The sequence below is a fragment of the Cercospora kikuchii genome (genome assembly GCF_019650295.1).
Source record: "Cercospora kikuchii DNA, contig_00003, whole genome shotgun sequence".
Classification (NCBI taxonomy): Eukaryota; Fungi; Ascomycota; class Dothideomycetes; order Mycosphaerellales; family Mycosphaerellaceae; genus Cercospora; species Cercospora kikuchii.
In genome coordinates, this window is record NW_025408584.1 from 1,636,540 (window position 1) to 1,651,689 (window position 15,150).

At 51.5% G+C, this 15,150-nt stretch overlaps 7 protein-coding genes across 8 annotated transcripts; 5 read left to right on the forward strand and 2 right to left on the reverse strand.

Moving 5' to 3' along the window:
• Positions 1–101: 101 nt before the first annotated feature.
• On the forward strand, positions 102–1,765 carry CKM354_000504400 (uncharacterized protein; the record flags this gene model as incomplete). Its single annotated transcript, XM_044800300.1, has 4 exons — positions 102–389; positions 448–903; positions 956–1,516; positions 1,574–1,765. The coding sequence occupies 4 exons, from the start codon at positions 102–104 to the stop codon at positions 1,763–1,765; spliced, it is 1,497 nt and encodes a 498-aa protein (XP_044656235.1).
• Positions 1,766–2,462: 697 nt separating this feature from the next.
• CKM354_000504500 (uncharacterized protein) lies at positions 2,463–4,349 on the forward strand (the record flags this gene model as incomplete). 2 transcript variants are annotated; one of them, XM_044800302.1, is made up of 6 exons in its annotated part: positions 2,463–2,591; positions 2,647–3,697; positions 3,753–3,894; positions 3,944–4,083; positions 4,132–4,274; positions 4,329–4,349. In XM_044800302.1, the coding sequence occupies 6 exons, from the start codon at positions 2,463–2,465 to the stop codon at positions 4,347–4,349; spliced, it is 1,626 nt and encodes a 541-aa protein (XP_044656237.1). The 2 variants fall into 2 exon arrangements, with proteins under 2 accessions (XP_044656237.1, XP_044656236.1); XM_044800301.1 differs by having other exon boundaries at positions 3,944–4,070; positions 4,125–4,274.
• A 421-nt stretch (positions 4,350–4,770) lies between these two features.
• On the reverse strand, positions 4,771–6,768 carry CKM354_000504600 (uncharacterized protein; the record flags this gene model as incomplete). Its single annotated transcript, XM_044800303.1, has 6 exons — positions 4,771–5,698; positions 5,751–5,959; positions 6,020–6,060; positions 6,115–6,240; positions 6,298–6,373; positions 6,430–6,768. The coding sequence occupies 6 exons, from the start codon at positions 6,766–6,768 to the stop codon at positions 4,771–4,773; spliced, it is 1,719 nt and encodes a 572-aa protein (XP_044656238.1).
• Positions 6,769–7,960: 1,192 nt separating this feature from the next.
• Positions 7,961–9,196, reverse strand: CKM354_000504700 (uncharacterized protein; the record flags this gene model as incomplete). Its single annotated transcript, XM_044800304.1, has 3 exons — positions 7,961–8,155; positions 8,212–8,721; positions 8,780–9,196. 3 exons carry the CDS (start codon positions 9,194–9,196, stop codon positions 7,961–7,963), a joined length of 1,122 nt encoding a protein of 373 aa, XP_044656239.1.
• A 776-nt stretch (positions 9,197–9,972) lies between these two features.
• CKM354_000504800 (uncharacterized protein) lies at positions 9,973–11,242 on the forward strand (the record flags this gene model as incomplete). Its single annotated transcript, XM_044800305.1, has 3 exons — positions 9,973–10,448; positions 10,500–10,758; positions 10,823–11,242. The coding sequence occupies 3 exons, from the start codon at positions 9,973–9,975 to the stop codon at positions 11,240–11,242; spliced, it is 1,155 nt and encodes a 384-aa protein (XP_044656240.1).
• Positions 11,243–11,442: 200 nt separating this feature from the next.
• On the forward strand, positions 11,443–12,317 carry CKM354_000504900 (uncharacterized protein; the record flags this gene model as incomplete). The annotated part of the gene is made up of 2 exons (XM_044800306.1): positions 11,443–11,446; positions 11,497–12,317. The coding sequence occupies 2 exons, from the start codon at positions 11,443–11,445 to the stop codon at positions 12,315–12,317; spliced, it is 825 nt and encodes a 274-aa protein (XP_044656241.1).
• A 1,874-nt stretch (positions 12,318–14,191) lies between these two features.
• CKM354_000505000 (mitochondrial 54S ribosomal protein YmL41) lies at positions 14,192–14,791 on the forward strand (the record flags this gene model as incomplete). Its single annotated transcript, XM_044800307.1, has 2 exons — positions 14,192–14,235; positions 14,293–14,791. 2 exons carry the CDS (start codon positions 14,192–14,194, stop codon positions 14,789–14,791), a joined length of 543 nt encoding a protein of 180 aa, XP_044656242.1.
• Positions 14,792–15,150: the final 359 nt, after the last annotated feature.

The following is a 15,150-nucleotide window of genomic DNA, read 5'->3' on the forward strand; positions in this document are numbered from 1 at the left end:
TCCAGTCCACGTTCGCTGGCGCATCGTCTCGTTTACTGCTCACTTTCATCCTTCTCCTTGCATATCGAAACTACCCCTAAGGCAGCTTCAAACAAATCAACATGGGCAACATGATCTCGATTATATGGCTCAGTGGCTCTGTCCTAGTCATCAGCTACTTTCTCTACCAGCGCTATTTCGCAGCGCTTGCTAGAATCCCAGGTCCTCTCACGACGAGCTTTGGCAACTTCTGGAAGTTGCGTGCTGCGTACGGAGCGGATATGCCTATGCGAAACCTCGATCTCCACCGACGATACGGGAGCATAGTGAGGACTGGATCAAGGACAGTCTCGATCAGCGACCCAGCAGCACTGCCAATTGTTTACGGCTTCAAGACCGTGTATGAAAAGGTGCATGATCGCGCCCGACAAAGTATGTTCGAACACAATGGCTAATGTCTGCACACAGAGTGCCTTCTATGAGTTGGCAGAAGGCTGGTATCACGGGCAACCGCTGTCCAACATGATCACAACTCGATCGAAAGGTCACCACACTCACCTTCGACGCAATGCAATGCATGCATATACCATGGCTACTGCGATGAGCCTCGAAGACACACTCGATCCCAGCATTGAACAGCTCTTACGTTCACTTAGAGAGCAGTGTCTAGAGGGCAAGAAAGCAATCGATGTAGCATCTTGGTTGATGTACTTCGCTTTCGATGCAATTGGAAGACTGAACTTCTCCGAGGATCTGGGGTACCTGGCGACAGGCAGTGACATTGAGGGCCGAATCACTGGCACTGCACCGGTGCTCACATACCTCTCTGTCGTGGAGCAAGCACCGTGGCTGCATAAATTCATGTTTGGCAGTGCAACTTTGCAACGTCTTCTGAATCTAGAGCAGACCAACTCGATCCAAAATGTAAGTTATTCGAGTACCTCTCATCCAATATATTACTTATGGTTCACCGCAGCTTGCAATCGACATGGTCAAGAAACGCATCGAGAAAGGCGAGCCGAACGAGCCTAAGGACATTCTTGATTTGATGCTCATCAACGAAGGACCTGAACCTAGCAAGCTAGCTATCGATGAGATCATTGGACTGACCACTACCAATCTGATCGCTGCTCCAGGAACCGTGGCTATCACTCTTCGAGCGGTTCTGTATCACCTCTGTCGCAACTCATCCGCATACAGATCGCTTCAACAAGAAATCGACTGCGCCTTCGAAAGTGGAGCTCTATCGATGCCAGTCAAGTACGAAACAGCATCGAAGTTGAAATACCTGGAAGCTGCAATTACTGAGGCCCTTCGCATGCATCCAACAACTGGCCTTCTGCTCGAACGTAACGTACCGGCAGGCGGTGCGGAGATATGCGGCCACTATCTGCCTGAAGGCACTGTAGTTGGTATCAATGCTTGGGTAATGAACCGCAACGAGGATGTCTTCGGTCATGACAGCGACTCGTTCCGTCCTGAACGCTGGCTGCAGGATTCAACCCGCGTCAACGAGATGCGAAGGTGTCTTCTCTCAGTGAGTGCTACTCGTACCATCTGCACCCCGTTTGCATCGAAGCTGATCACGAAACAGTTTGGAGCAGGACCCAGAACATGCGCGGGTCGTAATTTTGCAATGATGGAAATGGTAAAGGTCGTGCCGGCCTTGCTGAGGAACTTTTCGTTTTGCTTGGCTGATCCAGGTAAAGAGTGGAAAGTCCAAGGACATTGGTTCACGCATCAGTCTGAGATGGATATGTTCATTACTTCAAGGAATCAGCTGTGAACGGACTGTATACATTGCTTTACTAGCACGATCTGTCGTTACATAGACTTCAAACAGAATCTCAATGCTGCGTTACACGGGTCGCAAACACAATCTCGTTGCTATGTCGCTCAGTCACTTGTTGGAAATGAGACCGACCTAGACTTGGTCATCGATGTCCCAGTTGTCTATAGTCGACCTCTCGAGCGTATCTAGTCGGCAGAGCATCTCTCTCATCGACGAGCTGAGCGACCGCTTCACGTCGAAAAGCCTCTGGAAGATCCGCTTCACCTGAATTCCGGAGATGATCTCGCGTTCCACCAACAATAAGGATTCCACATGCCAACACCGGTGAGTTTCCAATACTCTGCAATCCGTGTATTTCGACTTCACCGGTGTCGAGAAGCCATGGCAGGTCCCTTTGTTGCACAAGCGGCAAGCCCGATGTCTCGGGGCGGGTAAGCCGCCAAGAAAGAAAACAAATATAGTAGAAGAATGAATGAGGCTGAAAACGAAATGTTCTACCTGCTGAGAAATCAAAGATCCTGCCAAAAAGCTGCGGCTGGGTGGAAGATGGGAAAATTCATCATAGGTGGCCACAGGATCGATGCTGGGAGAATAAGTTGACTGCCTCCTACGTTTAAGTGCACTACAACTGCCTCGTCTTTCTGTTCTCGACATTTCAATCACTCACCGAGCAACAAATCTCTATTTCACAATGTCTACCGCATCACAAGAAAATGTTGACCCGCAAGGAGACGTCATGAAAGCAGAAGCCAATTCGTCTTCTAGCAGCGAAAGCGCGGGAGATGCTGTCACTCATACTCGAAAGATTCGAGGTCTTCCAGTGCGTGCATCGTGGGAGTCAAGTTCGAACCAATGTGAAGCTGACAAAACACCAGTGGTTCCTCACTGTCGTCGCTGTTCTCTCCAGTATGCTCATGTATGCCCTCGACACAACCATCACAGCAGACCTGGGTCCCTCAATTGTAACCCAGTTCGACAGCATCGAGCTGCTGCCCTGGCTTTCAGTCGGATTCATGCTCGGAGGCATAGTCGTCGTTCTCCCACTTGGCAAGCTCTACGGCAAATTCAACGCAAAATGGCTCTACATCATTTCTCTGGTAATCTTCCTTGCAGCTTCGGCAATCTGTGGAGCTGCGCCGAACATGGACGCTATGATTGTCGGCAGAGTCTTCCTTGGTGCCGCCGGTAGTGGGATGTACTTTGGCGTTCTAAACTTGTTGTCTGTGTATACGGAAGACAAGGAACGTCCGATTTATCTCTCATTAGTTGGGTTCATCTGGGGTATCGGAACTGTTCTTGGACCCGTCATCGGAGGTGGCTTTGATAAAGTCTCGTGGAGATGGGCTTTCTACTTGAATTTATTCATTGGTGGCGTGTTCGCTCCAATCTATGTCTTCTTGTTGCCGCCTTCGGATCCACAACCTGGATTGGCTACCAAAGCACGACTGAGCAATTTCGATGGGCTTGGATCTTTACTGTCGACCGGCTTCTTGCTATGCGCCATCATGGCCATCAATTTCGGCGGAGCTTTGTACGCTTGGGGGAGTGGGAGCATCATTGCACTGTTCGTCGTTGCAGGTGTGCTTCTGATTGGCTTCAGTCTGCAACAACTCTTCTCCTGGACGACTTCCGAGACCGAAAGAATGTTCCCAGTCCAATTCCTCCGCAGCAAAGAAGCATGTTTGCTCTTCATCTGTGCTGCGTGTTCGAACGCTGCAGGATTCATCCCGATATTCTATATCCCAGTCTACTTCATCTTTTCGAGGGGCGATAATGCGCTGGACGCCGCTGTGAGACTTTTGCCGTTGATCACAGTGATGAGCGCATCAATTATTGCCAATGGCTTCTTGATGAGCCGATGGGGCTACTACATGCCGTGGTATGTGGCAGGTGCAGCGCTGGCTTTGATCGGCAACGTCCTGCTCTGTAAGTATCCCGACGTATTGTTGTTTTGTCATGAACGTGCTAACATGTGTCGAAGCTCTGATTACTGCTGATACAGCAGTCGCCAATATCTATGGCTACGAAGTCCTAGTAGCAATTGGAGCTGGTCTGTTCATCCAGGCTGGATACGCTGCCATACAGACCGTGGTGGAAGCTGCTGAAATGGCATATGCCATCGCGTGAGTTTATCAGCGCTCTTGTTTGAACTGTCGCTGACCTCTGCCGTAGATTCATGATGCTCGCACAATTCATTGGAATTGTGTTTGGTCTTGCAGTCGCAGGCGCCGTCTTCGTCAACGTCGCCATCAGTTCGCTGCACAGAACTCTACCTGGAACGCCCAGAGCTGAGATCCAGGTAATCATTGGAGGTATGCTCGATCTTTCCAATCGACTGTGCTCACGTTAACAGGGAATAGGCACATCCTCGCACGCTCTTTTAGACATGTCAGCAGAGTTGCGCGACCAAGTCATCTCCACCATCGTGGACAGTTTGCAAGGCGTCTTCATTGCTGCCTATGCAGCAGCGGCTGTCGCTTTGATTGCTTCTGTGTTCTTAAAGGTAAGGTGGAAACGCGCATACTTGTGACTTCAGCTGAGCTAATATTGTCCACAGCGAAGCAGAGCTCTCGCATAGCGCCGGAGAAAGCTCAGCCACATAGTCCTCGGAGACTGCATAGAAAGGGGGCTGCACAGATTCTCCGACTCTTCTCTTTCATCCTTTACTGGCTGGCCTTTGCCCTTCATAAACATTATAGTGCCCGGTGTTGAACGTAATTGGAAGCCAGCATCCGGAATAGTACCGTTGCCTCGGCCGCAATGTCGCAGCTAGGGAGTCGTGCTTCAGGCTTGGCCATAGGTAGGCTAGATTTACCGATAAACACCATGATCATAGTTCTGTGAGAAGACATTGACCCGACTTGCATCAATGCATGAAAGAAGTCCCGATTCCTAGTGTGAGGAAAGGCTGCACGCAAGGGTATCGTTGAATAAAAATCATAAATGTTTTGCAATTAGTCAACTGAACGACCGAAAACTTTCTTCCAAAGCCCGGCGAGTCAACCTGACTTGGCCATTTCCGAATGTTCGGCAGCAAGTCCATCCTTATACTGTGACACAACGCTGCCATCCAGCGTCTCACCAAAGACATCCACTTCTGTCGAAGCAAACTTCCGCGCCGAGACCTTGCGCTCAAACAACAGATCCATTTCAGCGAACGTCCTACCCTTTGGCTCCGGAACACGGAAGTATGTGTAGATGCAGCAGAGGAAAGCAAGGCCGGCCCAGAAGAATCCGGCGTAGCTGCCCCAGTCCCATGCGGTAGGGTTGATCATGTAGGGTGTGACGGTGGAGCAAATGATGGCGGCAATGATGTAGAGGTTGCGGCCCAGCACGACAGTCTTGATCTGCAGACGACGGGACGAGATTTCCGAGACGAGGGAGTAGCAAACTGTCCCGACGGTGAGCTGATAGGTGAGAGCCCAGACCAGCATGATCGATCCAGTGGCAAGACCCGCAGTCTCACGATCGCCGACGAGTCCCATGAAACCAATGATCAAGAGGAGCACAGTGAGGATGCAGAGACCGGCAAGGTAGAGAGTTCGTCGACCAATGCCGAGGGACATCAGTCCCCACGCTCCGAAGACACCGACCATATTAATCGCGTACTGTCCCATGGCAAAGTCGTAGGAGTTCTCTGAGCTCACACCGGCTTGCTGCAGGAAGTAGGTCGAGTAGTTGGAGAAAGAGTTTCCAGCAAGGTTCTGGATGGCCCAGCACATGCAGACAATCTCAGTTCGGCGAAGGTCGGTGCCTCTGAAGCAGTCCAGATAAGAGGCTCCATGGGTAGTGTGCGTCTCAAGTTCGGTGGTATGAGCCATCATGGCAATAGTCTCATCGGCATTGAAGTTGGTCTCGCGGTTCGTCGAAGTCAAGCGAAGGAGCGACTTCTTCGCGTCTTCCAGACGTCCTTTCCTGACAAGCCACCTGATATCAAGTTAGTGTACTGCGTTAGTTTTTTCAATTTGCTCTTGCTTACCATGGAGACTCTGGCGCAAAGAAGACGCCAATGATGAGCGGAACTGGCCACATCCATTGGAGTGCATAAGGAATGCGGTATGCCCACTCATCGGTACGAGTGAACATGGATCGGATGACTCCGATTGCAATGAGTTGTCCCAGACCCCAGCAGCAATTCACGTAAGTTGTCAAGTAACCACGCAGGGCGATTGGGCACACTTCAGATGCCTATGCGATTGTCAGTGGTTTGTAATCGTTGACACCCGAAAGACAGGAGTCGCTCCATACATAAGTGATTGTAAGTGTCTGGAAGACACCCCATGGCAATCCTAGCAGAAATCAGTACAAACGTATAAAAACGGACGCATGAATCTTCTGCTTACCACAAAGGATTTCTCCAACAAGCAGTGTCTCGATGTTCGGAGCCGTAAAGAAGATGGTGATGAAGGCGATGATAAGGCCGAGACAGGTGATCACGACCTTGCGATAGCCGAATTTCTCCGATGCCCCTACGATGAATTAGCGAAGTTCGACCATATGCCTACACCAAATTCTTCGCAACTTACATCCGTTGATGAGGAGACCGAAGAATTGACCAACAAGAGCGCCGTTCGACAGACCAGCTTGCCATGGTGCCGAGACCTGAAGTCTATCGTCAACACTGCTTACTACGATGCAAGTGCGGTATCGTCACTCACCTGATAAGGCGTCTCTGGGTTGCCGGTTGGTTCTCCGTACTTGCGGTTGAAAGGCGCGAAGCCGTAAAAGTTGTTCACCAGCGCAAGTTGGTAGCCTTCCATGGCAATGCAGGTTGAAATGAGGACACTCCATGCAATGGCCTTGGGATAGAGTCTGACACCCTGCAGGAGGGTCATCTTCTGTTCCTCATCGGAAGCCCTCTTCGCATCGAGAACAGTTTGCTTGTAGGATTCGGTCGCGTTGAGCTCATCGCCTTGGGAGAAATGCAGAGGTCCTCCGGCGGCCTCCACATCGGCCTTCTTCTCGCTGTACGCGGAAGCTCGTCTTTCGTCCGCCATGGTAGCTGTATTGATCGCTGGCAGATGCCCTGCGACAAGTTTGTGATGCGAGGGAAGAGGTGATGAGGAAGCAAATCCTTGCTCGGAGGCAAGGTGAGAAGAGAAGCTGCAGATCTTTATGGTTCAGTGTAGCGTACCGCGCTAAGCTGCCACGAGACCACTCGCGTGCCCTACTACGCCTTTGATCTCCACTTATGGGAGCAGACGCCGATGTTGCTGGAATGGAAGAACATCTCCCCAGGGAGGCGTAACTCTCACGCGTGTGATTGGGAGCTCGCGAAGCTTCTGGAATAACCAAAGACCGATCCATGCCACTTCTCCGCTCTGACCAATGCTATCCCATGCGCTTCTCCATATGGGGTACCGAACCCCAGCGCTACGGATGAAGGTATGACCGCGAAGCAAAAACCGATCACTTGTGATTGGAGAGTATGCGCCGAGTGCTACCGAGAGGCGTCCACTAGGCCCAGAGTAGCAGTCCGTCGCATGCCAAGCCAGAAGCTGTCGGGGTCATGGTTCCCAAAGTTCTGGATCAAGCACATTGATCCGTGAGCCGCGAATTTGAGCCGAGACAGTTGTTCATGATGTGATAAATGTTCCTTCGCCAGAGATTGACTGATGATGAGGTTGTGCATTGTCGGAGGGTGTAGTGCAACGGCACTGGGACCTATACTTATATACGTGATCAGCCACCCTCACGACTCTGTCGGACGAAATGCTAAACCATACGGTCGACCTGAAGAGCTCACTGTCCGCCAAGTGCGACTTGTGCCCGAAGTTTACACTGCAGAAGCAGCTGCACAATAAATCGATCGATGTCAATGCCTTGTGCGACTTACTAATCAGCGTTCAGGAACTGTCAGACAGTGCTGCCAATAACTGAATCCGGAGGGCATTTCTGATCATGCACAAGAGCATACACGGCTTGATAGCCATTCCGGTCGCGTACGCCTGCGAAGCGCAAAGGATATCCAGTCCGAGGTGACACCGATAGTCCCAGGTCCACAAAGCCACGTCAGTCAGGTGCGATGATCGTCATTGTGGTATGGAGATTGATGCTGTGATGTTTGCGGTCCTTCATACAGTAGTTAAATGCTGAGACACTGCTTATGTGGGGAGCTCGACCACATCAGAGGCCGACATGTTCGGATGATAATCGAGCAGGCGAACGAACGACCAGGTGGCAAAGCCTTCATTGCAGCCTAAGGTTGCCGGACGCGATCTCCTCATCTGTGAATTGCGCAAGAGGGTCCACCTTATCGAAGGCATAGTCAGCCCGCTCTTGGCGGCTCATCTTCATGATGTTGAATTCCTCGCCGCCAATGAGGGGAGCAGAGCCAGCAAGAATATTTTTACGATAGCCGTGCATCGTGCGATACTCCCGAAGCTGGATTAAATAACTTAGCACGGCCGTGGTTCTGACACGTTCACAGCTTAACTCACCAGTGGTGTCCACTTCCATCGTTCGGCTTTTGCCTTGCCGTCCAGAGGTTCTGCATTGATACCATCCAATGCGTCCTGAATGCCGGAAACGCCCTGCTCAGCCAAGTTGATGTTGATCTTCTCCGCGTAGGCGACCAGTGCTTCCTGCCAGTCGACGTCTTCTGGCTCTTCACCAGCATCGTCTACGTCGGAGAGTTCCGAAAACTCGATAGTGGTCTCATTGGCTGATGTCGACCAGAGGAGGTATAGCGCCATAACATGACCAAGGTCTAGAAACTTGGAGTCAGAAGTAAGCTGTCCGATGCGATCGAGCTCATTGAGCATGGTCAAGATCATGCAGCCGATCAACGAGTTCAGTCGCGCGCATCTATCGCCATCATCCACCATCATCCAGGGCATGCTGAGGTCTCGATTCAGGTAATGAGCCAAGGTGGCAACAACAGCCCACATCTGCTGATAATTGTACTTCTTTCCCTTCTGAGGCTTGAGCTCCTTGTTGAATGCTTGAACCTTCGATACGTCAATATTTCCAAAGGCCTAAAGCACTCTCTTCGCAACGGCTACTCACCATATTCTCTATGATCTCGATAATACCATATCCGAGGAAATCGTTGTATACATACATGTCAAAGCTGTCCGGGTCACGATGATCGGTGGCCTGGTAGGCAGCACCGAGCATGTCAAGACTTTCCTTGAGCATAATCCACTTCCATTCTGGGTGCTCAGAAGCCGGCTTGCCCCAAATAGTGTCGCTCTCTTCGTCTCCGTCTTCATCTTCGTCCTCGTCATCGTCGTCGTCGTTTTCGGACGCGTATGGAGGCTTGCTGATGCATACGTATTCATAATTCCCAGTGAAGGACGATTGTTCAAATTGCGACTTCGCACTCACGCGTTGCCTCTTTGGCTTGCCATTCTCAGCTGCCTGTTCGGTTGATCCCTGTACGTTGGGGTCGGATTCAGCAAGTGGCCTCTTTGCCCTTGGCATTTTGTGGTCAAACTATGTCCTGACTCTTCCGGTTTTTATGATGCTGCCAGTGAATGATAATGATGGATCGTAGGAGGTTTTGCTCGAAGACGCGTTGTTGACGCGCCGCGCCAAGATTCACCCTGGCTGCTGACTGCAACCAAACTGACGCACAGACAGGAGGTTGCAGCAAAAGTACGAAAAACGTGACATCGCGGACATTGTCGCTTCTCGCATGATTTCTTGCACCCGCACTGATAAGATTGCTAACAGGTGGCAGTGGCAGTGGCTATTATATCGTCGACATGACAGCAAGGACTACCGGGCCGGGCGGGCAGAAGTCGATTCACAGAGGAGACGCGGGCCGACACTCCGACAGTATTAGTAAAACGCATCTGACTGTAGAACTTCATGTCTCCGACAAACAGGCAACACCGAGCCATGAAGACCAATCTGCTTGCAGTTCGTAAGCAGATGTGCTGCAGTATAGTTCTCACTCGCTTCTACATTTGCCGAGCAGTGCGGCATCCTTTTCTGAAAAAGAGGTGCGCTTGTTAACCTAGCGAGCGCCACAAAATACGGCCAGCCCCTGAGATGCTCGCAAGATACCTTTCATCAGGATTCGTGTTGGCTGGCGCTGGATGGTGCAATACCAACGAAGGAGTCGATAGCGCCATCAGAATGTAGGGGAGCATTTTTCTTCAACATGATCCTTCTCCTGACCTGATTTCCGCCATATAATACTCACGCCAGCATCGCACGGACTTCTTGCCTCGTGGCAAAAGTGGGTTTTCAAGATGGCAAGACTCACTACGCTTCTAGGCGATCCGACCGTGCAGCGGAATATTCTGCTCATGTTGCTTGTGCTTTCGTGCATCAGCACGGTCTTCAACTCTGCCGAAGTCACTAGGAGCAGCTCTTCATCCACCACGGATCAGGATGTCATTGCTGCGCCAGGATCTCTGGAAAATCCTGCCTCTAATTCTGTTTTCACGGCTCAGACCAAGGACGAGTATGAGTATTCCGATATTTACAAGCAGGGTGGAGCATCCAAAATTACCAAGGTCTCCATGATGTACGGCAGCCGGACCAAGGACGTACGATACAAGGCCGCTCTGCATAGCCAAAGGCAACACGCGGAGCGTCATGGACATGGGCTGAAGATCCTAACAACCGGATTCAAAAGTGAATTCTGGTCCAAGTACACATTCATGTTGAAGATCATGCTAGAGGAGCTCGAGAAGCCAAAAGATCGGCGCACAAAGTGGTTATGGTATGCAGCATTCTGCTCATTGGTGTTCTGTCGACTGATGTGCTGCAATAGCTGGGTCGGATATGATGTTATCCTCATGAACGCTCATATTCCCCTTGACATTTTCCTCCCTCATGGCAAGAACCTTTCTCACATCAACGCCTTGGTCACTCGAGACTGGGCAGGTCTGAACTCGGACGTCTTTTTTCTTCGCGTCAACGAATGGTCCACACGGTATTTATCCAGCATCATGAGCTATTACGAAAACCAGCCAAATATTCAATTCGAAAGTGGTTCTGATCGGCGTGCTCAACAATATGTGACTGGACATGTAAGTTTCCTGCACAGTCTGACTGCCTATGTCCGTAGATCTTGCCGCTGACGATGCCTCGCAGCTTCTCTACCGCAATCAAACAATGCTACTGCCCGCACGTTGGTTCAACTCGGTCGAACCCGCGGCAAGCTCTGCAGATGATCCAAACGTAGCCAAGCCACAGCTTACTGCGCAAAATGTGACTCGAGACTCATTTCGGGAAGCGCCTGGGCTTCAGTCACAGTACAGAGATAATGTGTTCCAGCCAGGAGATGTCATGCTGAAGATTCCTGAGGACAAGAAGAAAAATGAAGTGCTTGATCTAGTGAAAGCGGCGAAAAAGGAAGAAGCGGGCTATCTTGTGTCGCTGGACAGACTTGCAATCCTGCAAGAAATCCAGCAGTTTTGGCGGGGTCCTCAGATTGCGGGTGTTCACACAGATGTACCCGAAGTACATAGAGTCGGTCCTCACGGCGGGCATGGGCATAGAGCATGGAGATAGCACAATCTTGCATACATGTATGGAAGTCGAAGAAATGGTTGGGTGTGGCCAACAAATAAAGTTTGTACATCCCGGTCACGACGCGACGCGAGCAAAGTCGCGTCTCTCGTAAATTGATCCAGGCAAACACACCCCACCATCTGGACATCACCTCTCTCATCATCCACCACCGCTCCGCTAAGCCTCGCAACACCGCCATAATGGGTATGCTAGTCTGATTCTTTGCGCAATCACATCGAGCTAACAATTGCCAGACTACGGCTACAGCACCACCAGCTACGGCGCTCAAGGCGGCAACAGCGGCGGCGGTTTTATGCCAGGCTCACAGAACGAGAACTCGGCCTCTAACAAACGCACCTACGGCAAAGATACACTCCGTCCTGTAACAATCAAACAACTTCTCGATGCCCATCACCCCCACCCAGACGCCGACCACTTCATGATCGACGATTCCGAGACCACACAAGTCACCTTCGTTGGCCAGATCCGTAACATCTCCGCGCAAACCACCAATGTCACCTACAAACTCGATGATGGCACTGGTATCATCGAAGTCAAAGTTTGGGTCGATGCAGATACACTCGCGGCGGAAGAGGCAGGCGGCATGGTGAGAAAAGACAAGCCAGTGGAGCAAGGGTACGCGCGAGTGTGGGGCAGGTTGAAGCAATTCAATAACAAGCGACATGTCGGAGCGCAGTACATTCGCGCGATCGAGGATAATAATGAGATCGCATACCATTTACTGGAGGCGACCGTGGTGCATCTGCACTTCGCGAAGGGACCGGTGGATCAGTTACAGCAAGGCGGACAGGCGAATGGAGGACAACAGCAGATTACAAACGGTGGTGGCGGAGGTGGAGGAGGTGATCTTGCGGGTGTGTCGACGGCGGCCAGAAAGGTGCTGCAGGCTTTGAGAGCTACACCGCAGACGAACGAGGGGTTGCATGCGCAAGTCATTGCACAAAATACGGGCCTGGAATTGACAGAGGTGTACAAGGCTGGTGATGAGTTGATGGGGCTGGGCAAAGTTTACACGACAGTGGATGACATGACCTGGGCATTGCTGGATCTGTGAGCTGTTCTTCGCACGATTAATGGAAGAAGAGTTGGGAAGAGCGGGTGGAGAGAAAGCAAAATGACTGAACGCAGGCGAGATACTGCGGGCATCATCATGTCTTCTGTTCTGGCCACCCATGGCAGCGGAAACAGCACGAAAGAGCAGTCGCCTGAGCCGAGCCATGTGTATGGATGATTTCGCATCGGAAGAGTCAACGAGAATGAGGTGACTAATACAACTATGGCATCTCTTGGCAGGCTCAGGTCGACACATGCACAGATGATGGTGACAGTATATTTGCTGTGCCTATGTCGTCCGCCACACGCACTGCATTGCGGTTGGAGATCGATCACTGCGCGAGATCGCAGACTCTATGAATGTCCGACATATGACACCTCTACAAACAATGCACCGCCGCTTTTCGCTAATCATAAGTCATATCATCGTGTCAGCATACCTGTCTATCTCTCTCGCTCACTTCACCACAGCCCGCCGAATAGCACCGCCTTCTCCCTCCCCCTCTTCCCACCCTCGACATTAATACTCAAAAACAACACACAAGCCGCCACAATCGCACATGCCACCACTGTGAACACGACTTGCGTGCCCCAGCCACTCTGCACCAGCGCCTGCCTTCGTGAATATCGATTGACGGTTTTGATGTAGTTGTTGAGACCGGAAACTAGACAAGCTACTGCCAGACACCAGAAGAGTAGGCCGAAGGGCAGAGCGATTCGACGTTCGAGTTTAGAGGGCTGGTTGTGGAGATGGAAGGATATGAGAATGGCGATGCTGACTATAGCCATGTAGACTGCGAGGCGGAGCCAGGAGAGGAAGGCTGTTTGTGGGAGAAAAAGTGTTAGCGGCGAAGAGATGCGTTCTGGAGACCAAAATGAAGTTGTTTGGAGGGTAGGACGGGCTGCAGGATTGGAGAGCGCGCGGATAATGCTTTCTAGGCGGAATTTACTGTTATCGTGGCGTGCTGGAAACCGGCGGTACATGTGTCTCTTGTCAAGTGCGTTACGTGGCAAAGCAATCGGCATTGGCAAACGTGACCCTTCGACTAGATCGATTAAGCAAGGCGACAAATATCTCTTCGATGCGCATGGCCGTTCGTGTTCGGATGAGCGCCCTTGACAAGGCGACTTGCGTTCCTTCCCACTCGGCCAAGACTGACTGTTGAGGACGGCAGATTCGTATGGTACATGAACGGCCAGTCCGCGACTCGTGCTGAATAAGAGATGTGTCCAAGAAGATCCTCGCCAGCGGAGAAGAACATCTCACATGAACAAAAGGAGGACTCACGTACTTCGTTCAGCAGCGCAGTGGTCTCTTGCATCACTGTCATTGTTATCGAAAAGTAGTGGTCCGAGGAAAGGTCTTGCACCAAAGGCTTTGCTTCGGGTGTTACGTCTGCAGTACAACTTCAGTACACACGTCTTTAGCCTATGCTACGACTACGATCTGGCCTACTGATGCACAAGAACCGGCTTGGCGTTGAACGGGTTGTAGAGCGGATTGTACGGCTCGTTGAAGAACTCTCTGTCAGCGCTTGAGGCAGAGAGTGTGGAGAGGGAACGGGCAGTACTAGGTCGCGTCGGCATATTGGTGCATGAGTAGATATCGATACTTGTAGCTCAGATGGATGATAGTTCAGAGCCTCGTGATGTCCGAGGAAAGAGGTAAGCCGGGGATGCTTCGGAGTTCTCGGAAGCGGAGTTGATAGCAAGACCTCCGTAGCGGTTTCCTGATGAGATTCAACCACACGTACAGTCGGCCCACAAGTATCGCATTCCGTCTTCATACACTCATTGTCGTCGCAATTGACAGAAGATAAGCGCGCCAGTCCCTGATACTGAGAAGAAAGACGATCCAAGACGAGCGCCGCCGCAATGGCTCTCGCATCATTCAAAGTCGGAGCCAAAGAGCTCTTTATGTACGAAGGCACAACATAGCACATTTCAGGACCTCTCCCACTGACATCCACCCACAGCCCCGACGTTAGCATCGCCCTCCTCCGAACCCCCGGCCTGCCCGCCAACAATGCCAAATTCCATGTTCCGCTCTGGTTCTCCAAACTCGACCTCCGCGATTATCTTTTCCACGTGTACGGCGTCGAGATCCTCTCCGTCCGCAGCTACGTCAAACAATCACGCGTCCAATCCGGTCGTCCAGGCCTAATTAGACCCGCATTCAAGCGATGGCATCGCCCGCGAGCAACGAAATTCATGACAGTGGAATTAGCGAGGCCGTTCGTTTGGCCAGAGGAGCCGGATGACGGGTACGTGGAGTGGGGACTGAAGGAGAACAATGACGTCGAGAAGGAAAACACAAAGTGGCAGGAGCTGCACATGGGCCAGAATAGAGATCAGTTGGTCAATGAGGAGAGGAGGGAGAGAATGAGGGAGCAGGCGAAGGCGCTTTTGGAAGGGAAAGCGAAATGGAAGGCGCCGGAGGGGAGAACAGGGAAGAATTTTAGGAGAGGGGAATAATGAGAGCGTCTGGCATAGTATGTGGGAGAGACATGCTGAGAGACGTGAAAGATTTGCACAGTGATGCGCTCCTTTGCCTGGCGATCTGTCACCGACAGCTGGCTACCGCTCGGTATCCGGCTAGGAAGATGACAATGTCATACCCTAAGAGGAGAAGTACGGCCGGGATTGGCATAGCTTTACAGCAAGAATTCCGAGTCTCACAGGGCCGCTCAGGAAACGTGCCCTGTCGTACCAGGGGGCTTTCTTCCAGACTCGAACTTCGGTCACAATGGACAGCTGCACAAAGCTACCACAAAGCATTGCACAAGAGGCATGCCAATGGGCGACACGCCTTGTCATGGCAGGCCTCGATTGGG